This window comes from Rutilus rutilus, assembly GCF_951802725.1.
Source record: "Rutilus rutilus genome assembly, chromosome: 8".
In the NCBI taxonomy this organism is placed as follows: Eukaryota; Metazoa; Chordata; class Actinopteri; order Cypriniformes; family Leuciscidae; genus Rutilus; species Rutilus rutilus.
Window position 1 is genome coordinate 1,085,001 of NC_140222.1, and position 25,000 is coordinate 1,110,000.

General features: G+C 45.1%; 3 protein-coding genes across 7 annotated transcripts in view; all 3 read right to left on the reverse strand.

Annotated features, from left to right (window-relative positions):
• Positions 1-7,954, reverse strand: part of fblim1 (filamin binding LIM protein 1) — a 14,401-nt gene extending 6,447 nt beyond the window's left edge. Inside the window, exons 1-5 of the mRNA XM_084417178.1 lie at positions 7,899-7,954; positions 7,518-7,568; positions 4,995-5,224; positions 3,282-3,452; positions 3,026-3,195 (exon numbers count right to left, since the gene is read on the reverse strand). Of these exons, the coding sequence (XP_084273304.1) occupies positions 3,026-3,195; positions 3,282-3,452; positions 4,995-5,220 (567 nt within the window). The 5' untranslated portion in view covers positions 5,221-5,224; positions 7,518-7,568; positions 7,899-7,954. The remainder of the gene's footprint in view (positions 1-3,025; positions 3,196-3,281; positions 3,453-4,994; positions 5,225-7,517; positions 7,569-7,898) is intronic.
• A 2,929-nt stretch (positions 7,955-10,883) lies between these two features.
• Positions 10,884-16,561, reverse strand: slc25a34 (solute carrier family 25 member 34). Of its 5 annotated transcripts, none has more exons than XM_084417173.1 (6): positions 16,484-16,561; positions 14,996-15,558; positions 12,854-12,919; positions 12,258-12,410; positions 11,953-12,087; positions 10,884-11,227 (listed from the first exon to the last, which is right to left on the reverse strand). In XM_084417173.1, the coding sequence occupies exons 2-6, from the start codon at positions 15,413-15,415 to the stop codon at positions 10,976-10,978; spliced, it is 1,026 nt and encodes a 341-aa protein (XP_084273299.1). In that variant the 5' UTR covers positions 15,416-15,558; positions 16,484-16,561; the 3' UTR covers positions 10,884-10,975. The 5 variants fall into 5 exon arrangements, with proteins under 5 accessions (XP_084273299.1, XP_084273300.1, XP_084273298.1 ...); XM_084417174.1 differs by having other exon boundaries at positions 14,996-15,526; positions 16,484-16,545; XM_084417172.1 differs by having other exon boundaries at positions 14,996-15,526; positions 16,386-16,524.
• Positions 16,562-17,471: 910 nt separating this feature from the next.
• The window catches only part of fbxo42 (F-box protein 42), a 20,335-nt gene continuing 12,806 nt past the window's right edge, over positions 17,472-25,000 (reverse strand). Inside the window, exons 9-10 of the mRNA XM_084417161.1 lie at positions 22,319-22,435; positions 17,472-18,480 (exon numbers count right to left, since the gene is read on the reverse strand). Of these exons, the coding sequence (XP_084273287.1) occupies positions 17,581-18,480; positions 22,319-22,435 (1,017 nt within the window). The 3' untranslated portion in view covers positions 17,472-17,580. The remainder of the gene's footprint in view (positions 18,481-22,318; positions 22,436-25,000) is intronic.

Consider the following 25,000-nt stretch of genomic DNA (forward strand, 5'->3'; position numbering starts at 1 on the left):
AACAGTCCACACACACACACATTTCTTTCTTCTTCTTATGCAGTCCATTATTTTCGAAGATGACGTCACTTCTAGGATGCGTTGTTGGAGTGTTGAGGCAGCAGCTGCTGTCGGCGGTGCCAGTGAAGGTGGCTGTGAAGCCCTATCTGGGAGCCACATGTCCTGCCGCAGTCGGGACATGTGAGTGCTGAGTCTGGGGATGGGTGTGGTTGTGGCTGGACGCGTTGGTGTCTGCGCTGACGTAGCACAGTTCTGTGTTGGGCGCGCTGTGATTCGATCTGTTGGGCCCCCAGACCACATGCAGAGCTCCATGCCTGGCGGTTGGCAGCTGTTGTTTCCAGGACTCCAGGGTTGATGCCACAGCTTTTCAGGGTCGACTTGAGGTGGTCCTTGTAGTGACGCTGCTGACCCCCAGGTCTCTTGTTGGCTGCGTATATCTGCCCATAGAGGACCTGCCGGGGTAGGCGGTGGGAGGGCATGCGGATAACGTGTCCAACCCATCGCAGTTGCCGCCTAGCAAGGGTTGCCTCCATGCTGCTGGAGTTGGTGCACTGTAGGATGTCCGTGTGGGGGATTTTGACTTTCCATGTGACACCTAGTATGCGCTGGAGGCATCTGATGTGAAAGCCCTCGAGACACCGAATATGCCTGCGGTAAGGGAGTCCAGGCTTCTGCACCAAACAGCAGGGTGGAAACGCAGACTGCCTGGTAGACGGCCGCTTTGGTGAAGGTACGGAGATCTATATTAACAAAGACTCGAGATCGGAGTCTACCAAAGGCAGAGGAGGCGAGGTTTATGCGTGCCTGGATCTCGTTGTCTATGAGGCAGGTGGGTGTTAGGATGCTTCCGAGGTAACAGAAGTGCTGAACAACCTTTACTGGTGTGCCATGGATGGGGTAGGGACCGTGGTCTGTGCAATGATCTCTGTCTTTTGGATGTTAACTTGTAGGCCACAAGCTTGGTAGACTGTGCATACAACATCCAGTGTGTGCTGCATTGCGGTAGGACTGTGGGCTATGAATTGTGATGGTGGTGGTCTTGGTGATGGCTTGCAGGCTGCGGAGGTTAAAGAGGTTCCCGTCCAGACGAAACTGTAGGCAAACACCATCGTCGGGGCTGAGGGAATTGTGGGAGAGGAGGGTGACTGCTGCCAGGAAGAGACTGAAGATCACTGGAGCCAGTACACACCCCTGTTTCACTCCTACCTGCACAGGAAAGGAGGGGGATTGAGATGTACCCACAATCACACGAGCCTGCATGCCATCATGAAACTGTTGTAGGATGTCCAGAAACCTTGGTGGCACCCCAAACTTCTCCAGAATGACCCAAAGGACTTGGCGGTCAATGGTGTCAAAAGCCTTTGCCAGGTCGATGAAGGCAATGAACAGGTCTTTGTTCTGTTCTCTGGCCTTCTCCTGCAATCGGCGCAGGACAAAGATCATGTCGGAGGTGGACCGATCCTTCCTGAAGCCGCACTGTGACTCAAGAAGGATCCTCTCTGTGATGTGCTTGGTTAGATGGAACAGCATGACCCTTGTTAATACTTTCCCTGCCACAGAGAGCAGGGATATGCCACGACTGTTTCCACCGATGGACTTGTCACACTTTTTCTTGTGGATGGTAACAATGTGTGAGTCTTTCCAGCCTTGTGGAAGAGTTTTTTGTGCCCATATTATCTGGATGAGTTGGTGGAGGTTTTTGGTGAGCAGATACCCGCCTTTCTTTAGAGCCTCTGCAGGGATTCCTTCAGGACCAGCAGACTTATTGTCCTTGTGGCTTCGTATTGCTGCCAGGACTTCTGAGAACCGGGGAGGGTTATCAAGCTCATGCACAGGTGGGAGCTTTGGGAGGCGCTGCAGGACAGTGGGGTCAGTCGGATTGTTTTGGTTAAGGAGGGTGTTAAAATGTTCAGCCCAACGCTCAAGAATTTCTTGTTTGTCCTTGTGCAGAATTGTGCCGTCTGTAGATCTGATAGGGTGATTCTGCGTTTTTGGGGTCCATATAGTGATTTTACTGCATCGTAGAAAGCTTGAGAGTTGTTGGTTTTCCTAAGCCACCAGTCATTCTCCATTATGCGAAGCCGTCGTTGCACCTCAGCACGGATATTACTCCAGTGTGAGCGCAGATAGGGAGATTGTGGATTGGAGAGGTGGGCAGGGAGGGCTTTACGCTTCTCCTCCAGAAGGCTGAGTATTTCGAGGGAGCTGTCGTCAAACCAGCCCTGGTGACGTTTGGAAGTGAAACCAATTGTGTCAGTAGCAGTTTGTTGTATAGCTGACCTAAGGTTAGCCCATGTGCTTTCAGCTGTATTTCGAGGGGATGAGTGAGAGCAGAGGAAAGGTTATCAGCCAAGCAGCGACGGTACGATGCAGTGATGTCAGGGGATTTTAGGGCTCGAGAGTTGAGCCGTCTTGAGGGTTGGGGCCTGGTGTGTTGAGGTCGGACCTTTAGGTGTATCTTGGATCTGATCAGCCGATGATCTGTCCAGCACTCTGCCCCACGCATTGCTCGGGTGATGGAGATTTCATGTAGATCTTGTTGCCGGGTTATAATGCAGTCCAGTAGGTGCCAGTGTTTGGATCTGGGGTGCATCCATGATACTTTGTATATATTTTTCATTTGGAAAGTTGTGTTGGTTATGACCAGTTTGTGCTCAGAGCAGAGGGAGAGGAGTCGCACACACACACACACACACACACACACACACACACACACACACACACACACTCAGTACCTGGTAACAGTCCTCACACACACACACACACACATACACACTCAGTACCTGGTAACAGTCCTCACACACACACACAGTCAGTACCTGGTAACAGTCCTCACACACACACACACACACACACACACACATACACACTCAGTACCTGGTAACAGTCCTCACACACACACACACACTCAGTACCTGGTAACAGTCCTCACACACACACACACACACACACACACACACACACACACTCAGTACCTGGTAACAGTCCTCACACACACACACACACACACACACACACTCAGTACCTGGTAACAGTCCTCACACAGAGGAATCCCAGATTTAGTGTAGTAGAGTCTGGCAGCCAGTGGAGCGTGGCACTGCCGGCACTGGAAGCACGAGGCGTGGTACGTGCGGTTCAGAGCGTCGATGGCCGGTTCAGACAGCGGCACCAGCTTACGGCAGAACCCACACACATCTGAGGCACACACACACACACACACACAGCAGCTCTGAACGACTGTCCTCTCACAGGATTATTCCAGTTATCAGGAGGATTCTCACCAGTGCAGTGCGGTCCGGCTGACGGCTCGTTCACCATCCCTCCAGCAGGGGGCACCGATCTCTCTGGCAGACTGACCTCTGCAGGGGCGACCGTGGGTCCGGGCTCGGGGTCACAGGGGTCACAGGGGTCATGTGGAGGAGGAAGTTCATCAGAGTAACTGCTTACAAACACTAACAGATCAAGAATCAATCAGCAAATCCTCTTTACTAACACACGCAAAATATAAAGCAATATTTGCTGTACAGCAAATCTCAACTGCGAGATTTTTTTTATTAACATAAAATATAACGGATATATTAGGGCTGTACGATTAATCAAAATGAAACCGCACATGATTTGGCAAAGGCTGCGATTATTTAACGTGCAGCTTGTCAGTGAAGTACGGCTCTGTGATCGGTGGTAAATGCTCCATCTGAACACCAGAGGGCGCTCTCGCACACATACACACACACAACACATATCCTTCTGAACACCAGAGGGCGTCTCTCACACACACACACACTCCACATATCCTTCTGAACACCAGAGGGCGTCTCTCACACACACACACACACACACACACACACACACCACATATCCCTCTGAACACCAGAGGGCGTCTCACACACACACACACACACACACACACACACCACATATCCCTATGAACACCAGAGAGCGTCTCATACACACACACACCACATATCCCTCTGAACACCAGAGGGCGTCTCACACACACACACACACACACCACATATCCCTCTGAACACCAGAGAGCGTCTCATACACACACACACACCACATATCCCTCTGAACACCAGAGGGCATCTTACACACACACACACACACACACACACACCACGTATCCCTCTGAACACCAGAGGGTGTCTCACACACACATCAATCCAGACACACACACACACACACCACGTATCCCTCTGAACACCAGAGGGCGTCTCATACACACACACACACACACACACACACACACACACACACACTCCACATATCCTTCTGAACACCAGAGGGCGTCTCACACACACACACACACACACACACATCATTCCAGACACACACACACCACATATCCCTCTGAACACCAGAGGGTGTCTCTCACACACACACACACACACACACTCCACATATCCCTCTGAACACCAGAGGGCGTCACACACACACACACACTCCACATATCCCTCTGAACACTAGAGAGCGTCTCACACACACACACTCCACATATCCCTCTGAACACCAGAGGGTGTCTCACACACACACACACACACACACAACATATCCCTCTGAACACCACAGGGCGTCTCACACACACACACACACACACACATCATTCCAGGAAATCTCTATCGCTGTAGCTGAATAAACAGAAGATTGAAACGCTGTGACGTATTAAATGTTGTCTGTTGTTGGACAAGAGGTTCATAAATGCTTCTCATGTTTGGAAAGATGTTTTTACGCATGTTGCCTTTTCAAATCCACGTTATAAGCGACTCAAACTTGCAGTGCTTTCAGATGGAGCAGCGTTTACTGAGCCGTACATCAACGACAAGCTGCGCATAACAAAAATAATCGCAGCCTTTGCGATTTCATCACCAAATCGGTTTAAGCGCGATTTCATGTTAATTGCGATTAATCTTGCAGCCCAAAATATATCATCGCCCAGCTCTAACTGGCTAAATGCAACTATAAACATGAAGATGATGTGAAGTGCTCTTCACCGTCCGGTGTGCGTGTGCTGTCCCGCCTGCAGGGGGCGGCGGTGGGCTGGGCGTACAGCGGGCTGATCCGCTCCTCATGCGACGCTGAGCTCCGTAGCCGCGGCTGCTCTCGCGTCGGGCTGCTGCTGTGGACCTGAGCCGTCGGGGTGACGGTCGCCCTGAACGGAGACGCCAGAGTGATGAAGACAGACGACACCACCCTCTTCTGAGGGGCCGCGGATGCCATGATGCTGAAACAGACCAAACAACTCAAATCAACTCAGAAACAGAATCAAACGAACAAAGCTCTGTGGAAGAGATTTCTGCCAACGCTATTTCAATGCTGAAGCAACAGCTGACATTATTTCACACTGAATTCTTTTTTAATAAAATCTGTTTCATTGCACATGGAGTTACTGAACACTTTTGCATATATATTTACTAAATAATTAAAATAATGTACAAACTACATAGATAAATTATACAAACAGAAAAAACTAAACAAATTATATAAACTTCAAAGTACATAAACTATACAAACTATATAGTTTTTAATAAAGTTTTTAATGTGTTATACTACACAGTCTTTAATAAATTAGGGACCGAGGGGGAGCCGGAGGACCGAGGTGAGGCAGGAGGACAGAGGTGGAGCAGGAGGACCGAGGTGAGGCAGGAGGACCGAGGTGCAGCAGGAGGACCGAGGTGGAGCAGGAGGACCGAGGTGAGGCAGGAGGACCGAGGTGAGGCAGGAGGACAGAGGTGGAGCAGGAGGACCGAGGTGAGGCAGGAGGACAGAGGTGGAGCAGGAGGACCGAGGTGAGGCAGGAGGACCGAGGTGCAGCAGGAGGACAGAGGTGGAGCAGGAGGACCGAGGTGAGGCAGGAGGACCGAGGTGAGGCAGGAGGACCGAGGTGCAGCAGGAGGACCGAGGTGGAGACGGAGGACCGAGGTGAGGCAGGAGGACCGAGGGGGAGCCGGATGACCGAGGTGAGGCAGGAGGACCGAGGGGGAGCCGGAGGACCGAGGTGAGGCAGGAGGACCGAGGTGGAGCAGGAGGACCGAGGTGAGGCAGGAGGACCGAGGGGGAGCCGGATGACCGAGGTGAGGCAGGAGGACCGAGGGGGAGCCGGAGGACCGAGGTGAGGCAGGAGGACCGAGGTGGAGCAGGAGGACCGAGGTGGAGACGGAGGACCGAGGTGAGGCAGGAGGACCGAGGTGAGGCAGGAGGACCGAGGTGAGGCAGGAGGACCGAGGTGGAGACGGAGGACCGAGGTGAGGCAGGAGGACCGAGGTGAGGCAGGAGGACCGAGGTGGAGACGGAGGACCGAGGTGAGGCAGGAGGACCGAGGTGAGGCAGGAGGACAGAGGGGGAGCCGGAGGACCGAGGTGAGGCAGGAGGACCGAGGTGAGGCAGGAGGACAGAGGGGGAGCCGGAGGACCGAGGTGAGGCAGGAGGACCGAGGTGAGGCAGGAGGACCGAGGTGGAGACGGAGGACCGAGGTGAGGCAGGAGGACCGAGGTGAGGCAGGAGGACCGAGGTGGAGACGGAGGACCGAGGTGGAGACGGAGGACCGAGGTGAGGCAGGAGGACCGAGGTGGAGACGGAGGACCGAGGTGAGGCAGGAGGACCGAGGTGAGGCAGGAGGACCGAGGGGGAGCCAGAGGACCGAGGTGAGGCAGGAGGACCGAGGTGGAGCCGGAGGACCGAGGTGAGGCAGGAGGCCAGAGGTGAAGCAGGAGGACCGAGGTGGAGACGGAGGACCGTGGTGGAGACGGACAAATGACCTAGAGAAACTCAGGGCTTAAATACCGGCGGTGTAATCAAAGATCCAGCAGAACTGGTGTGTGCAATTAGGGACTACGGAAACTTATTAAAAAAACAAGGGAACTAACTAGGAATTCAGGGTAAAACGAAACTAAAACCGAACATATATGTTACAACTAAGAATTAAACAAATTTACAAACTATCCAATCTACATAAAATTTAACTATATAAATGATCTAAACAAATTATATAAACTTAAACTATATAAACTATACAAACATATGAACTTTCCAATCTGCATAAACATAAATTATATATTACTGAACACTTTTGCACAGAGAAAAGATTCAGTAAATAAATAATAATTAAGCACACACTTATAATCTGTCAGAAAGTGAATTAGACGCGTTTCTAGGCGTGTCCGAGTCTGCAATACCAAAGTTCAGTCAGTCATGTGTCGAGCGACGGTGATCTGGGTCGAATGTATGTTGAAGTACAGAATAAATCAGAAAACACACACGTGTTGAGTGTGTCCGTCTGTCCGAGGCTTCACACACACACACACACACACACACTCTCTCTCTCTCTCTCTCTCTCTCTCTCTCTCACACACACACACACACACACACACACACACACGACTGAATGACAGATGAAGAGCAGAACTTCACACAAACACATCTAGTTCATATGGTGAACCTCTGTTTCTGTTTCTGTCCAGCTGTTGAGGAATCAGAGGTTTGAGTCTGATCACGTCTCTTTTCTTTCTCGAACATACCTGAACAGCAGATCAAACTCTTCCAGTCTGTCGTTCCTGTTTCCTTGCGATCTGTGTAGAAGAGAGAGAGAGAGAGAGAGAGAGAGAGAGAGAGAGAGAGAGAGAGAGAGAGAGAGAGAGAGAGAGAAAGTAGTAGCAGTAAGGATCGTATCTGCACGAGGACACGCCTTTTCCTCTCTCTCCCACACACACACACAGACACAGACACACACACACTCTCTCTCTCTCTCTCTCTCTCTCTCCTCTCAGATCAGCAGAGGTGAAGAGTTAAACAGTTACTGACTGACAAAGCACAGTCAAATGTGTGACACACACACACACACACACAGGCAGTCATGCATGCAAACACACAAAGGCATGCAGTTACTTGAACACACACACAGATAAGCAGGAGCTGAGCTGGAAAAGGCAGGTACAGTCACATCCTGTTGCCTCAGTGTGATAAAGCAGTGAAAACTCTGTGTGTGTGTGTGTGTGTGTGTGTGTGTGTGTGTGTGTGTGTGTGTGTGTGTGTGTGTGCCTGTCTGTCTGTCGTCTCATTGTTCTGTCAGTGTTATTTTCTCTACCTCCCTCAGTGTGTCTGCCCTCTTTTCTCCTCCCATCCCCCACTTCACTCCTTCTCTCTCTCTCTCTCTCTCTCTCCTGCATTAAACATGAAACTAATGAGCTACACAAACTAAATAAACCTAAACTATATGAACTAAACTAATTATAAAAACTATACATTTAGTAATAATTTCATTGATAATATAATGTAATTTAGTAATGTGTTTGTGATTTATCTTGTTGTAAAGCACATTGGTGAACTTTTAATGCTGCTATATAAAGAAAACTGAAATTGCCAACTATACAAAGTACATTAAACAAATTACATAAACTTATCTCTTAAACCCCAAACTACTATATAATCTTCAAACTATACAAACTATATAAACCTAAACTATATCAACTATACAAACTATATAGACCTAAACTATATAAATTAAACAAACTATATAAACTACATAACGTGCAGCGCGGGAGTGTGTGTGTATCAGCATTTATCTGTGAGTTCATCCTCGAGGAGAGGGGGAGGGGCTGAGGAATGCGTCGGTGACGTCACTGCTGCGGGAGGGCGCATGCGCAGCCGCGATGACATCATCCGAGTCCTGACACAAGCTCCGCCCACAGGAGAGATGAGGAATCTGATTCACACACTCTTCATGATCTAATATAACGACAATCACACGTTTATAAGCAGGTTATAGAGACTTATCAGACTTATGAGGACTGATGTCGTTTTTGAAATGGTAATATAAAGGTTGTTGGTTCAAACCCTGAGTCATGAATCATGATTCACCTTTGAGCTCCTGAGCGAGACGTGCTTTAACCTGTTTATTCAGTGATTAGCGGCTTTATCTGCACTGGTGTACGTCTATCAGATACACATGAGCTTCTCTGAGGTAAAATACAAACACCAAAACGAATTATTCAGTTCATCTGATTCCTGATACTCACAGAAGCAAAGCATCCTTCGTTTATTTTTGTATTGCCCTTTTTCTATTTCTTTTTGGACTGACTTTCAAATAGACATGAAAAAAATGATAATATTTATTTATTCAATATGAATTATTTAAAAAAATATATTTGTTTTCAAAACCCATATTTTTCTGAAAAACAAAGTTATATTATTAATCTTTTAATTATTTTGTCAAAGTTTTAAATTCATAAGACAAAAATAACTCAAAAGAAACCCTCGTATATTACCTTTTATAACACCGATCTCACAATATACTTTAAACCTCTTTCAAATAAGAAATCACAAAACAAAAACCTTATAAAAACAATACAAATTTGAAAGATTTTTAAATTCATGCAACTGCCCTAATATAATATAGCACTTTTTATAAAAATTTTATTAAAATTAAATTAGTTTTTTATTATTAGTTTTATTTGTCATTTTTGCATACATGTTCTTTATATATTTTAGTTGTTATTAGTCTATTCCTTGTTTATACACTCTGAACTGTATTACAATGCCTTGTATTTTTCTGCATTGTACTTCTTTAATTGAAAAAAAAAGAATAGAAAAAAAAAAAACATCCTTCATTTCCTGTTGTAGATTAAAGCATAACTCTCGCCAAAATGCAACCTAGGCTCTTTTTGTTAGTCTACCCGAGGCAAACTTTAGTTTAAAGCATCATTAGAATGGAAACTCCACTTTTAAGTTTGACCGTATTTTCGTTTTCGGTCAAATTGCCATTAGAATGGGAGTCAAAACTAGTCGATCTCCGAATGCGAATGAACTGACTCTGAATTTTAGTCTTGTTTCTTATATGAGGATTCTTTTTCAAATACAAGGTCAATATTGATTTTCACTAACGACAAAACAACAAATTATCCGTGAATTTATTTGGAACTAAGCTTTAGGAGCTTTACTCTCCTCCCGGTTGCGTTGCATTCGGAGATCGACTATTTTTGACTGTCAAAATGCCGAATTGACCGAAAACGAAAATACGGTCAAACTTAAAAAGTGGACTTTCCATTCTAATGATGCTTTTAAACGAAAGTTTGCCTCGGGTAGATTAACAAAAATACCCTAGGTTGCATTTTGGCGAGAGTTACACTGTAACTCATACATGACCAAACTAATTCTTACTACTCGCACTAAAAAAGCACGTGACCCTCGTCCACTGTAAGCAAATGTTCTAAACGCGGCAAAAGGCGTAAAGATGATTTTCTTTCTTCTCAGATCTGCTGATGATGGTTATAATTAATGGTGTCTCACGATAAAACTAGAAGAAAAGGAAGAGAGTATAAGTGAACTTCAACATGTCAAAGACTAAGAGAAGAACATCACAGTAACTCATCATGCAGCGTCACCTGCTGGGAAACAGCAGAGCACCATAAAATAATAACCACAGAACCTATGAACATAAAACATGAACTGCAGAGGACGCGATGAGAGGCGCGTGCATGTACTGTGACACGAGCGCGGGTCACGTGATCCAACATTTACACAGTTTTACCTCAGACAGCAGAACGCGGTGGGATTTAGGGGAAACCAGCGATATTTGATCCATTTATACATATAAGAGAAACATTGTAGATTATAAACATAAATATAATGCCTGAAAGTTTCTTTTGGCACATTTTAAACACAGTGTTTCCGAAACTGCGCTTCGTGAGGAACTGCAGAGATCGTGAGTCGATGAAAAGCTATTTATAAATGAAATCATAAAAATGCAAAAATACTTCAAATAAATCATTTAAAATGAAAAACAATTAAAATGGGGGGTGAATATTTTATATAAAAAAATGTTTGTCAGAAAAAAACAGGCATGAAAGACACTGGTGTTCTGAAGCTGCACTAATAATCACAGAGAGTCAGTCTGTAAAAACTTTAATCATCACATATTAAAAACACATAGTTATTGGAAATAAGACACACTGGTGAGGTAAAACCCAACTGCACTGGGTCAGTTCCGGCGTGCCGCTAACACACACAAGCGTTCAGCATCATCTCTGGAGTGAGTGTCCATGTACGGGGAATCTCTTGTGTATGTGTATAGCAGCGCTCGCTGTCTCAGGACGTCCCATATGAGCATACTGAGAACCGTATGAGGAGCCAGACGCACAAACACCGGCATCATTCCTTTATACAGACCCACAATCCCCTCCGTGGCGCAGACCTTCATCAGACAGTCCACAAACCCGCGGTACAGCCGGCCCTGAGAGACACACACACACACCGTACTGTACATTAGTCAGTGATGGGGAACGTTACTGTGAAAAGTAATGCATTACAATATTGTGTTACTCCCTTAAAAAGTAACTAATTGCGTTACTTAGTGTCTTTTTTAGAAAATGTATTTGTTATGTTATTTTTGCTTTACTTTTTTCCACCTGGGCTTTTTGTTTTTTATAACAGAAAAAGTTATATTTTTGGGCAAATGTAAAGACGCTTTCACACCAAAAGTAAAAAACATAAGCCTCAGGCTGAAGGAAATGCAAATTGATTAATAAAGTGCGATTAAATGCATAAAAATGTATGTTTTATTTAACATATTTAGTTATTGGAGGTTTGCATGGTATTCTGATTCTGCATTTCACTAATTTTATTCATTTTGAGGAATATTGAATCTTTTTTTGTGTGCAAGTAAGATGAGTAAATGCTCACATTTAGTCTGAAACTACAATAACCATCATGTTTACACACACACACACATGCCTCTGCACTTGGAGAGCTGTCAGTCAATCAATGGGAAAACAAAGTTACTTATTTGAAAAAGTAACTCAGATATTTTGTTGTAAATTGTAAAAGTAATGCGTTACTTTAGCAGTTACTTGAAAAAGTAATCTGATTACATAACTCGAGTTACTTTTTAATGAGTTACCCCAACACTGAAATTAATATTATCATATATAATCTTGGTAAATGAAGTATGTGTTTTACCCTTTTAAGCTCGTCCACTGGTTGGTTGTACAGGCGTGTGCTGATGACATCAAACGGCGTCATCGTGACGGACACGGCGACTCCGCTAATCATGGCAGCGATGAGCGCGATGAGGACACTGTGAGGACTGAACCACTGAAACACACATTCACACACTTCACTAGTCTCATTACACACTTATAGTTAGGCACGTGTTTGCCTTCTGAAGCACTAAACCTCCAACTGAAGAAGACACACACTATTAGAAAGTGTTTTTAATATCAAAAGTCATAATGATGTGCACATGAGGATGTGTGTGTGCTGACCTGTGCGCGTGTGACCCAGTCTTTAGCCGAGCTGAACGTGGAGAGTTGAGCCGCTGACCCCACCATGACCCTCGGCACGGCCCCGTTCACCCCCCGCCACAGACCCGTCACGCCCTCGCGCCGGTAGATGGACAGGAGCGCGCTCGACACGCTCTGAGGAGGACCAATCAGAATCACTCTCACTAATACTGTCAAATATACTCAAACTCAAATATACACATACTCACTGTCAAATAAACTCATATAAACTCAAATATACTAATATAAACTAAAATATACTCATATAAACTTATAATCAAATATACTTTTATAAACTCATATAATCTCAAATATACTCTGATCTGTGATTGGCTGATAAAGATATGGTCAGAGTTCAGCTGTATCATGTGACGCTGTGTTCGTTCACACACCTCTGTGTGCTGGACTCTGATTGGCTGCCAGTGCAGAACAGTGAGAGGTGTGTCGACACACACACACACACACACACACACACACACACACTGTATGCGGAGGTCAGGTCACATATTTTGGGTGGTTGATGGAAAGTAAGCCTGAATTAGAGGTGGATCATGTGACTGGCGCTGCAGATCTTGTACCTGATGGTTGTGCTGGTGTCCGACAGCGATGGCCGCCGCCGTCTGCGCCTGCAGGTGTGTTTTTACCTGTAGAGACACACACAGGAAATACATCACGCTCATGTAAACACACGCATCACTGTAAACACGCCAACTCTGAGTCTGTCGTAAACACTCATCTTTCACTTCCTCTGCCTTCCTGATATCTGAGCCCGTCTCTGGATGCCTTACTGTCAACACTGTGTGTGTGTGTGTGTGTGTGAGAGAGAGTGAGTGAGTGAGTGAGTGCGTGCGAGTGAGTGGGTGCGAGTGCGTGCGAGTGAGTGCGTGTGTGTGAGTGTCACTCACATATACACAACAGCTGTTGTTACTGACACATTGTTCCTAATGCCCCAGTGTAGTGACGGGGACACTATACTGCCAAAAGAGCACCGTCCTTCGGATGAGACGTTAAACCGAGGTCCTGACTCTCTGTGGTCATTAAAAATCCCAGGACGTCCTTCGAAAAAGAGTAGGGGTGTAACCCCGGCATCCTGGCCCAATCTGCCCCTTGGCCTCTGTCCATCATGGCCTCCTAATCATCCCCATACACTGATTGGCTTCATCACTGTCTCCTCTCCACCAGTAAGCTGGTGTGTGGTGGGCGTTCTGGCGCAATATGGCTGCCGTCGCATCATCCAAGTGGAGCTGCACATTGGTGGTGGTTGAGGAGATTCCCCCATCTATGTAAAGCGCTTTGAGGTCTCAGAAAAAGCGCTATATAAATGTAACGAATTATAATTATTATTAATTAAAATGAGTCGGTTAAAGACGGTAAACATGAAGGTTATTGTCGTTCTAGACTAAATGTGAGCTTTCTCTAACTCATCTCACTTGCACACAAAAAAATAAATCTATATTCCTCAAAATGAAATGTAGAATCAGAATACTATGCAAACCTCCAATATCTAAATATGTTAAATATAACATACATTTTTATGCATTTAATCTCACTTCACTGACCGATGTACTCGCCTCTGACCTTCGATGATTCAGTGAAACCATATGCAAAAATTACTATAGATTTTTTTGTTTTTATAGGTAAAGTAAGTGTTTTTCTCATCTTTCTTCTGTTATCCAGAACGGCAGCAGCTGAAAGGTTTGTTTGAGCGGCGCCCTCTACTGTACATGACTGTACTCTACTGTACTCTACCTCTACTGTACATGACTGTACTCTACTGTACTCTACCTCTACTGTATATGACTGTACTCTACCTCTACTGTACTCTACTGTACTCTACCTCTACTGTATATGACTGTACTCTACCTCTACTGTACATGACTGTACTCTACCTCTACTGTACATGACTGTACTCTACTGTACTCTACCTCTACTGTATATGACTGTACTCTACCTCTACTGTACAGGAGTGAATCTGCATTTCCTTCACCCTGAGGCGTATTATTTCACTTTTAGTGTGAAAGGGTTTTTACATTTGTCCAAAAATAGAACTTTTTTGTTATAAAAAAAACAAGCCCAGCCCAGGTGGAAAAAAGTAATGTAACAAATTACTTTTCTGAAAAAGTAACTAAGTAACGCAATACTTTTCTAAAAAGTAACTAAGTAACAAATTACTTTTCTAAAAAGTAACTAAGTAACGCAATACTTTTCTAAAAAGTAACTTAGTAACGCAATACTTTTCTAAAAAGTAACTAAGTAACAAAAGTAACTAAGTAACAAATTACTTTTCTAAAAAGTAACTAACGCTAAAAAGTAACTAAGTAATGCAATACTTTTCTAAAAAGTAACTAAGTAACGCAATACTTTTCTAAAAAGTAACTAAGTAACAAAAGTAACTAAGTAACAAATTACTTTTCTAAAAAGTAACTAAGTAACGCAATACTTTTCTAAAAAGTAACTAAGTAACGCAATACTTTTCTAAAAAGTAACTAAGTAACAAAAGTAACTAAGTAACAAATTACTTTTCTAAAAAGTAACTAAGTAACGCAATACTTTTCTAAAAAGTAACTAAGTAACAAATTACTTTTCTAAAAAGTAACTAAGTAACGCAATACTTTTCTAAAAAGTAACTAAGTAACGCAATATTGTAATGCATTACTTTTCAAAAGTACCATTCCCCAGCACTGACCACCAACAGTACAGATGCGACTCGAGTCTCCTACCAGATACGCGGGCGAGGCGACGAAGGCCCCCAGAGCTCCAGCCGCGGCCCCTACGATCAGACTCCCCCCGGGGCCGTCGGTGAGTCCCGTCGCCTGCATGTAGGAGTAGAACCCGAGCCGGACACCGTTCATCAGGCCCTGGTACAACAGCGCCGCCGTGAGCCCCTTCTGCAGGCCCCGGACCCCGTCGGTGCGGCCCACGAGCCACAGCGCCTGCAGGACCCCGCGGTAGAGCCGCTGGTAGGAGCCGCGGGCCCTCAGCTCGCCCTGCAGCTGCAGACGGGTCTTCACCACCTCCAGCGGGTTGGTGAACACACACGCCCCGCAGCACGCCAGCGCGCCCAGGCTAAAGTCCAGCGGGGGCCACAGGCGCCCGGGGCCGAGGGGGGGCGGGGGGGCCAGGAGTCGCGTCACAGGCATGTCTGGAGCCAGGAGACACCGAAGATCCTGCGCCAGTTATCTCGTCATATTCACGTGTGCGACATGTACTGCATTAGCATGTTTCTGAGGAATCAAGTCCAGGATTCAGATCTGCAACAAAGTTCCTGGTCACTGCAATCATTCTTCAACAACAACAACATATTTCATTTAAAAAAGCAAGTTGACATGACAAATCATGCTCTACGTTTTGAGTGCTCTATGTCATGTCATGTATGCTGTACATGTTGAACTGTTTAAGCCCGTATAGATGTCCCATATAGACAACCTCAATGCTCTATGTTGAACTGCTAAACATCAGTTTATCACGTAATTTGCATATTCATAAACCTTGCATATTAGCGAAATCACGAAGCATGTTTTAATCCTTTAAGCACAAATATACATTGCCGTTGAAAAGTTTTGGATTGAAAGTTTAATAGGAACTTCAAAAGAACAGCATTAATCTGAAATATAAGCTTTTGTAACATTAAACACGACCGTTCAAAAGTTTGCGGTCAGTAAGAATTTGTATTAAATTTTTTGCGGGAAAGAAATGAAATAAATCAATACTTTTATTCATCAAGGATGAGTTGAATTGATCAAAAGTGACAGTAAATACAATGTTACAAAAGAATCTATTTCAGATAAATGCTGTTCTTCTGAACTTTCTATTCATCAAAGAATCCTGAAATAAAAATGTAAACAACTCTTTTCAACAGTGATAATATTCATATAGTTTCTTGATCATCAAATCATTATATTAGAATAATCATGTGACACTGAAGACTGGAGTAATGATGCTGAAGATTCAGCTTTGATCACAGGAATAAATTACACTTTACTGTATATTCACATAGAAAACACTTATTTTAAATTGTAATAATATTTCATAATATTACTGTTTTTTTTGTGTGTGTGTAAAATGCAGCCTTGGTGAGCAGACTTATTTTAAAAACATAAAAAATCTTACCGATCATAAACTTTGGACAGCAGTTTATACTATATACAAACAATTCAGCTGCACGATAAACTTTACACGAGTATTGTCTCAGTATTAAAGCGTCTTACCGAGTCCGCTCGCGTTCCTGTTTGAGATTCACACACACACTCGTAAACACGAAGCACTTCCCGAACGCCCCGCCCACTGCTCCTGCCTGACCAATCAGCGCTCAGCTTCTCCTCCGCCTCACAGCCTCCCCGGTGGACAGCCAATGGCGTCGCAGCAACACAGAATAAATTTAAATGGGCTAAAGGTTAAATCCTGTCTAAAGTCCCTCTGAGGATGTTAAACTCGCATTCTTCAGCCCAAAACAGAACAAACAATGGGTACAAACTGCAGCAATCACACACACTAACGCATATAAATACATTATTAATTCGTTACGTTAATATAGCGCTTTTCTAGCCTAAGTACTCAAAGCGCTTTACATAAGATCCAATCAACTGTGAGGAATATGTTAAATTATAGCAATAATATTCTCTGTGATTGAATGTCAGGTTTGAGGTGTTTCAGCTGAAGGCAATTGAAAGAAAATAGAAGCTGAAGGAGCAGTTTTTAAACCACAGTAATTATGACATGTATAATTTAGTGTGTTTGTAGTAGGACGGAATTGAGACGATGATCATGTGACGTCACACGTGACCGCACAGCTTTATTCCGTTATTTTAGTAAAGATCGTAGAAACGCACGCCACGTTATATCAGAGAATTAAGACATGGAGAACTTTCTTTATTTCCGTTTACAATCCACGGTCTCATTCCCTCCACAGCACACACACACACACACACACACACACACACTCACTCTCTCTCACACACACACACACACACACACGTTTAATGTAAACAATGCAGGCTGAAAGAGCGGTAAAAAAGGTCCAATTCATCAGTTCATCCTACAATCGTGTTTCCTTCAGTCAGATCGGCGTTTCTGAGGGTGAAATGCGACAGAAACAATAACACACTCCCTTCTAGATCTCTCTCTCTCTCACACACACACACTCGCAGAGCACATAGCAAAAACATCATTCATTCACTCATAAATTGAAACAACAACTATGTTTGAGTGTCCTTTATATGAGTTGAGCAGTATTTTAAGGTAAATTAGTGTAAGGGCAGCAGTCGTTCCCGTCGTGTCGCGGTGGCTAGCGGCTAGCACTCCTCCATTACCTCTTGGCGCGGACGAAGTACAAGGCGTTGGTTTTGGGGTAATATTTGACGTTCTGCTTTTTGTCCATGAGTCCACCGAAGATAATAAGCTCCCCGCGGCCCTGAACCACCGTGTGCAGGCTAGTCTCCGGCGGCCCCGTGACCGCGCTAGCCGCTCCACCGCCGCCGTACACCTTCCACGACACCACGCCCTCCGCCTTGGCACGCGACACGTCCAGCAGGTACATCTGCATGGGTTTGCAGTTGAGCGACTGGTACAGCGGCTTGCCCACATTGAGGCTCTGCGGCGGGTGGTGTGCGAGCCGGCGGGCAATGGGCGGGAGCGAGTGGGCGTCAGCCTGTGGCGGGCTGGAGGAGGTGGGCGGAGTCACGGCGGAGGCGCTAGGCTGGGGTTGCGATGATGAGGATGAGGAGGACGAGGCTTTAACGGCCTCCAGGCCGCGGCGCAGGGCGGCAGGAGAAACGGCTCCCGGCGGGGTGTGTGGAGGCGTGTGTAACCCATTAGCGCCGAGCGGGTCGCCGTCCCAACTGTAGTCCGCGGGTCGCGTGGGTGGAGACACTGCCGCTGGGCTAGTGCGCGGCGAAGGAGACGAGCCGTTGAGTAGCGGAGGGCTATCGGGACCTCGCGAGGGCGACGGACTCCCGTCCCGCGGTCGCGCCGACGCTCTGGGCCGTAGGGTTCCCCAGCGCCCGTTCACACACGGCGCCTCCTCGACCGCGCCCAGAACCGCCCCCGCCGCGCCGCTACGCACTGGGGACTGGGAGCGCTGGGAGGACGGGTCCGGGCCCAGAGGAGCAGGAGTGGAGCTGATGGGGGACGGCCGAGAGTTCAGACTCGGGCTGAGAGGAGCTCGACCCGACGGAGCCTGAGAGAACACCACCACACACTGACCCACCTGAGAGAGAGAGCGAGAGAGAGAGAGAGAGAGAGAGAGAGAGAGAGAGAGAGAGAGAATAAAAAGGTTTGAATATAAAATGTTTTCTTATTATCTACATGCTCTCTGTACTTATTTACTTGTGTAATTTGTGATATATTTATGTATATGGACCATAGACTGTATATAAATATGTTTGTAGTGTGTGTGACGTCAATCGTAGTGTTTCTGAAGAGCATTTTTGAAGCCCAAAGTGGGCGGAGCCGGCCATCGCCATCTTGACAGCGTCACTCCCGGAAACGAAAATGTGCGGCGAGGCGGATTAGCTGAGGTGATGCTAACGCTAGCAGACAAACGGCTAGTAGTGACATCAGCGGCAATCCACCTGTCACTCAAGTGGCCACGCCCTTAATTATGCAGAACTTTAAGGCTTAATATAATTTAAACGGATGATTCATTAAAAACTCCCCTCACAGTCGTCATGAAGAGCAACATCAGCTTTATAGACCAAAACCCCTTTCTGCCCCAGACTGTAAACATGTGTTTCTGCTGTAAAGTTGGGTATATTAACATGGGGGTTTTATGGGATTGAGTCTCTTCTGCAGCCTCTAGTGGCCAGTGGATGAACTGCAGTTTAATCACTCAGCGTTGATTCAGGAGAGAGAGAGGAAGGCTGCCGCTGGATACATTTTTTCCCCCTTTTACTTATCTATATGTTTGTATGTGTCTATTGCTTTGGCAATATTGGGGTATCTCATAGTCATGCCAATAAAGCTCGTTTAAGCTGAACTGAATTGGCGGGTGTCAGTGTGATCTGCAGTGTGTAGTGTAAGAGAGTGTGTAGTGTAATGCAGTGTGTAGTGTAAGAGAGTGTGTAGTGTAATGCAGTGTGTAGTGTAAGAGAGTGTGTAGTGTAATGCAGTGTGTAGTGTAAGAGAGTGTGTAGTGTAATGCAGTGTGTAGTGTAACAGAGTGTGTAGTGTAATGCAGTGTGTAGTAGGGTTGGGCGGTATTACGGTAATATCGGATACCGCGGGATCTTAAAATAGCACCGGTATCAGTTTCAATACCGTCATTACCGGCACTTATATAGCCTATAATATATATAATTTATTTATTGCCTAAAAAATGCTTATGTGTGGTTGCAGTTTGGCAATATTTCTGGTTCCAACCGAATGAGAAGGGAGAGGCGGTAAATACTGACGAGGCAATTTGTAAATTGTGCAATAAAAAGGTGACCGCGAGAGATGTAAACACCTCTAACCTAATGTTGCATCTCCGAAACAACCCCCACTCACTGCTGCCAGGATGCATAAGCGCATTAAGTTTCGTATTTGTTAAAATATTATAATGTTATTTTTTTTCCATCTTTGTTGATTATGAAAAGTGAACAGCACAAATAAGATGGGATGCATCGGGAGTCAGACGATTTGACCACTTCAATAAATTTAGTTTTGTAAAAGGCCTCTTTAAAACGAATTTCGTTTTGTATAAATTGTATCTAAATTTTTATACAATTTTCATCATCCAATATGCCTGGATTTAATATAATCATGACACGATGGTCACTTGCGTTGAAATCTCATAAAAAAGGCTGTGCCTCACTGACATGACAAATAAATAAAGCTTGAAATTTCAGTAAACAAAACCATTCAAAACGAAAGAAATAGGCAACTCACTGATTAGGCTGAGTAATCCATGATGTGCATTTCTCTCGTTCATACGGAGATGGCGAACGTCAGTTTCTTTAAACGAAACCATTCAAAACGAAAAGAAATATAGTCTGATTAATCAATGGTGTGCATTTCTCTCGAGGCACGTTCATACGGAGATGGCGATCGTCAATTTCTTTAAACGAAACAATTCAAAACGAAAGAAATAGGCAACTCACTGATTAGGCTAAGTAATCCACGATGTGCATTTCTCTCTAGGCGCGTTCATACGGAGATGGCGATCGTCAATTTCTTTAAACGAAACAATTCAAAACGAAAAGAAAAAGGCCACTCTCTGATTGTGTAATGATGTGCATTTCTCTCTATAGGCGCGTTCACTACAGAGATGGCGATCGTCAACTTCCATCTTTGCAGAAAAGTTTTATTAATAAAAATCAATGGACACGCGTCACCGGATTACAAAGGCACTTCTTGCTTGTTGCACGCACACAGATATCATGTTGAATAATGGTGGGCTCCGGCTCATAATAACAGTTAATGCAGTCGGCCGGACTCAGACACAATGTGCAGGGGTTGGGCTTGATTTTTTTTGTTGTTGTTTTTTTGCCCGATCTGGCATTCAGTTTCTGAACGGTGTAGGCACAAGCCAACAGTTTGGTGACGCCGTCTGAGCCCATTATGTCATAATTTTTAATTAGACGCGGTTATACCGTATACCCCGGTAAAATAGGGAGGCGGTTTGACGGTTTCAAAATTCGAATACCGCCCAAGCCTAGTGTGTAGTGTAAGAGAGTGTGTAGTGTAATGCAGTGTGTAGTGTAAGAGAGTGTGTAGTGTAAGAGAGTGTGTAGTGTAATGCAGTGTGTAATGCAGTGTGTAGTGTAAGAGAGTGTGTAGTGTAATGCAGTGTGTAGTGTAAGAGAGTGTGTAGTGTAAGAGAGTGTGTAGTGTAATGCAGTGTGTAGTGTAAGAGAGTGTGTAGTGTAAGAGAGTGTGTAGTGTAATGCAGTGTGTAATGCAGTGTGTAGTGTAAGAGAGTGTGTAGTGTAATGCAGTGTGTAGTGTAAGAGAGTGTGTAGTGTAATGCAGTGTGTAGTGTAATGCAGTGTGTAGTGTAATAGAGTGTGTAGTGTAATGCAGTGTGTAATGCAGTGTGTAGTGTAATGCAGTGTGTAATGCAGTGTGTAGTGTAAGAGAGTGTGTAGTGTAAGAGAGTGTGTAGTGTAATGCAGTGTGTAGTGTAAGAGAGTGTGTAGTGCAAGAGAGTGTGTAGTGTAAGAGAGTGTGTAGTGTAATGCAGTGTGTAATGCAGTGTGTAGTGTAAGAGAGTGTGTAGTGTAATGCAGTGTGTAATGCAGTGTGTAGTGTAAGAGAGTGTGTAGTGTAATGCAGTGTGTAGTGTAAGAGAGTGTGTAGTGTAATGCAGTGTGTAATGCAGTGTGTAGTATAATGCAGTGTGTAGTGTAATGCAGTGTGTAATGCAGTGTGTAGTGTAATGCAGTGTGTAGTGTAATGCAGTGTGTAGTGTAATGCAGTGTGTAGTGTAATGCAGTGTGTAGTGTAAGAGAGTGTGTAGTGTAATGCAGTGTGTAGTGTAAGAGAGTGTGTAGTGTAATGCAGTGTGTAATGCAGTGTGTAGTGTAATGCAGTGTGTAGTGTAAGAGAGTGTGTAGTGTAATGCAGTGTGTAGTGTAAGAGAGTGTGTAGTGTAAGAGAGTGTGTAGTGTAATGCAGTGTGTAATGCAGTGTGTAGTGTAATGCAGTGTGTAATGCAGTGTGTAGTGTAAGAGAGTGTGTAGTGTAAGAGAGTGTGTAGTGTAATGCAGTGTGTAATGCAGTGTGTAGTGTAATAGAGTGTGTAGTGTAATGCAGTGTGTAGTGTAAGAGAGTGTGTAGAGTAATGCAGTGTGCAGTGTGTAGTGTAATGCAGTGTCTAGTGTAAAGCAGTGTGTAGTGCAGTGTGTAGTGTAATGCAGTGTGTAGTGTAAGAGAGTGTAGTGTAATGCAGTGTGTAGTGTAATGCAGTGTGTAGTGTAAGAGTGTGTAGTGTAATGCAGTGTGTAGTGTAGTGTGTAATGCAGTGTGTAGTGTAGTGTGTAATGCAGTGTGTAATGCAGTGTGCAGTGTGTAGTGTAGTGTGTAATGCAGTGTGTAGTGTAGTGTGTAGTGTAAGACAGTGACGGCACCTTGCAGGCCGGATGGCACCAGAGCTCCGGCGCTCCGTGATCCTCGTTCTCCACCCGCAGCTGCTGCCACGTCCAGCTGGAGGCGCTCATGTGCAGCAGCCAGGCATCCTTCAGCAGCTGCACACACACACACACACACACACACACTACCTCTTCAGTAAGCGAAACAGATGTTTAATAAGCACTTATCTGATGGCAGTATTAAAGGGATAGTAGGACAGATGCACTTTTATGGACTTCATAACAGAAACAGTCATTCACTGCCATTATAAAGCTTGGAAGAGCAGGAGGTTTAGTAATATAACTCTGATTGTGTTCGTCTGAAAGAAGAGTGTCATATACACCTAGGATGAGTTCAGAGAGAGGAAACCATGGGCTAATTTAAATTCTTTAAGTAAATAATTTATTGTCAATTTCGGGTTTTTCAGCCCAAGATCTTCATGTCCGACACCTCCTGTACTATACTCCTCCTGTACTATACTCCTCCTGTACTATACTCCTCCTGTACTATACTCCTCCTGTACTATACTCCTCCTACTCGTCCTGTACTATACGCCTCCTGTACTATACTCCTCCTCCTGTACTATACTCCTCCTGTACTATACTCCTCCTCCTGTACTATACTCCTCCTGTACTATACTCCTCCTGTACTACTGTACTATACTCCTCCTGTACTATACTCCTCCTGTACTATACTCCTCCTCCTGTACTATACTCCTCCTCCTGTACTATACTCCTCCTACTCGTCCTGTACTATACGCCTCCTGTACTATACTCCTCCTCCTGTACTATACTCCTCCTACTCGTCCTGTACTATACGCCTCCTGTACTATACTCCTCCTGTACTATACTCCTCCTGTACTATACTCCTCCTGTACTATACTCCTCCTCCTGTACTATACTCCTCCTGTACTATACTCCTCCTGTACTATACTCCTCCTGTACTATACTCCTCCTCCTGTACTATACTCCTCCTCCTGTACTATACTCCTCCTGTACTATACTCCACCTCCTGTACTATACTCCTCCTCCTGTACTATACTCCTCCTGTACTATACTCCTCCTCCTGTACTATACTCCTCCTGTACTATACTCCTCCTCCTGTACTATACTCCTCCTCCTGTACTATACTCCTCCTCCTGTACTATACTCCTCCTCCTGTACTATACTCCTCCTCCTGTACTATACTCCTCCTCCTGTACTATACTCCTCCTCCTGTACTATACTCCTCCTGTACTATACGCCTCCTGTACTATACTCCTCCTGTACTATACTCCTCCTCCTGTACTATACTCCTCCTCCTGTACTATACTCCTCCTGTAGTATACTCCTCCTCCTGTACTATACTCCTCCTGTACTATACTCCTCCTCCTGTACTATACTCCTCCTCCTGTACTATACTCCTCCTCCTGTACTATACTCCTCCTGTAGTATACTCCTCCTGTAGTATACTCCTCCTGTAGTATACTCCTCCTGTAGTATACTCCTCCTGTAGTATACGCCTCCTGTAGTATACGCCTCCTGTAGTATACGCCTCCTGTACTATACTCCTGTACTATACTCCTGTACTATACTCCTCCTGTACTATACTCCTCCTGTACTATACTCCTCCTGTAGTATACGCCTCCTGTACTATACTCCTCCTGTACTATACTCCTCCTGTACTATACTCCTCCTGTACTATACTCCTCCTGAACTATACTCCTCCTGAACTATACTCCTCCTGTACTGTACTCCTCCTGTCCTGTACTATACTCCTCCTGTACTGTACTCCTCCTGTCCTGTACTATACTCCTCCTGTACTGTACTCCTCCTGTACTATACTCCTCCTGTACTATACTCCTCCTGTACTATACTCCTCCTGTACTATACTCCTCCTGTACTATACTCCTCCTGTACTATACTCCTCCTGTACTATACTCCTCCTGTACTATACTCCTCCTGTACTATACTCCTCCTGTACTATACTCCTCCTGTACTATACTCCTCCTGTACTATACTCCTCCTCCTGTACTATACTCCTCCTCCTGTACTATACTCCTCCTCCTGTACTATACTCCTCCTGTACTATACGCCTCCTGTACTATACTCCTCCTGTACTATCCTCCTCCTGTACTATAATCCTCCTGTACTATACTCCTACTGAACTATACTCCTCCTGTACTATACTCCTCTATACGCCTCCTGTACTATACTCCTCCTGTACTGTACTGTACTCCTCCTGTACTATACTCCTCCTGTACTATACTCCTCCTGTACTATACTCCTCCTGTACTATACTCCTCCTGTACTATACTCCTCCTCCTGTACTATACTCCTCCTCCTGTACTATACTCCTCCTCCTGTACTATACTCCTCCTGTACTATACTCCTCCTGTACTATACTCCTCCTGTACTCTCCTCCTGTACTATACTCCTCCTGTACTATACGCCTCCTGTACTATACTCCTCCTGTACTATACTCCTCCTCCTGTACTATACTCCTCCTCCTGTACTATACTCCTCCTCCTGTACTATACTCCTCCTCCTGTACTATACTCCTCCTCCTGTACTATACTCCTCCTCCTGTACTATACTCCTCCTCCTGTACTATACGCCTCCTCCTGTACTATACGCCTCCTGTACTATACTCCTCCTGTACTATCCTCCTCCTGTACTATCCTCCTCCTGTACTATACTCCT

Excerpts from the sequence above, each read along its gene's own strand:
- slc25a34 (XM_084417173.1), bottom strand. The coding sequence starts at position 15,415 with ATGCCTGTGACGCGACTCCTGGCCCCCCCGCCCCCCCTCGGCCCCGGG. Across the intron at positions 12,920-14,995 it reads TCGCCTCGCCCGCGTATCTG|GTAAAAACACACCTGCAGGC; the intron begins GTAGGAGACTCG and ends GTGTCTCTACAG. Across the intron at positions 12,088-12,257 it reads ACTGGGTCACACGCGCACAG|TGGTTCAGTCCTCACAGTGT; the intron begins GTCAGCACACAC and ends TGTGTGTTTCAG.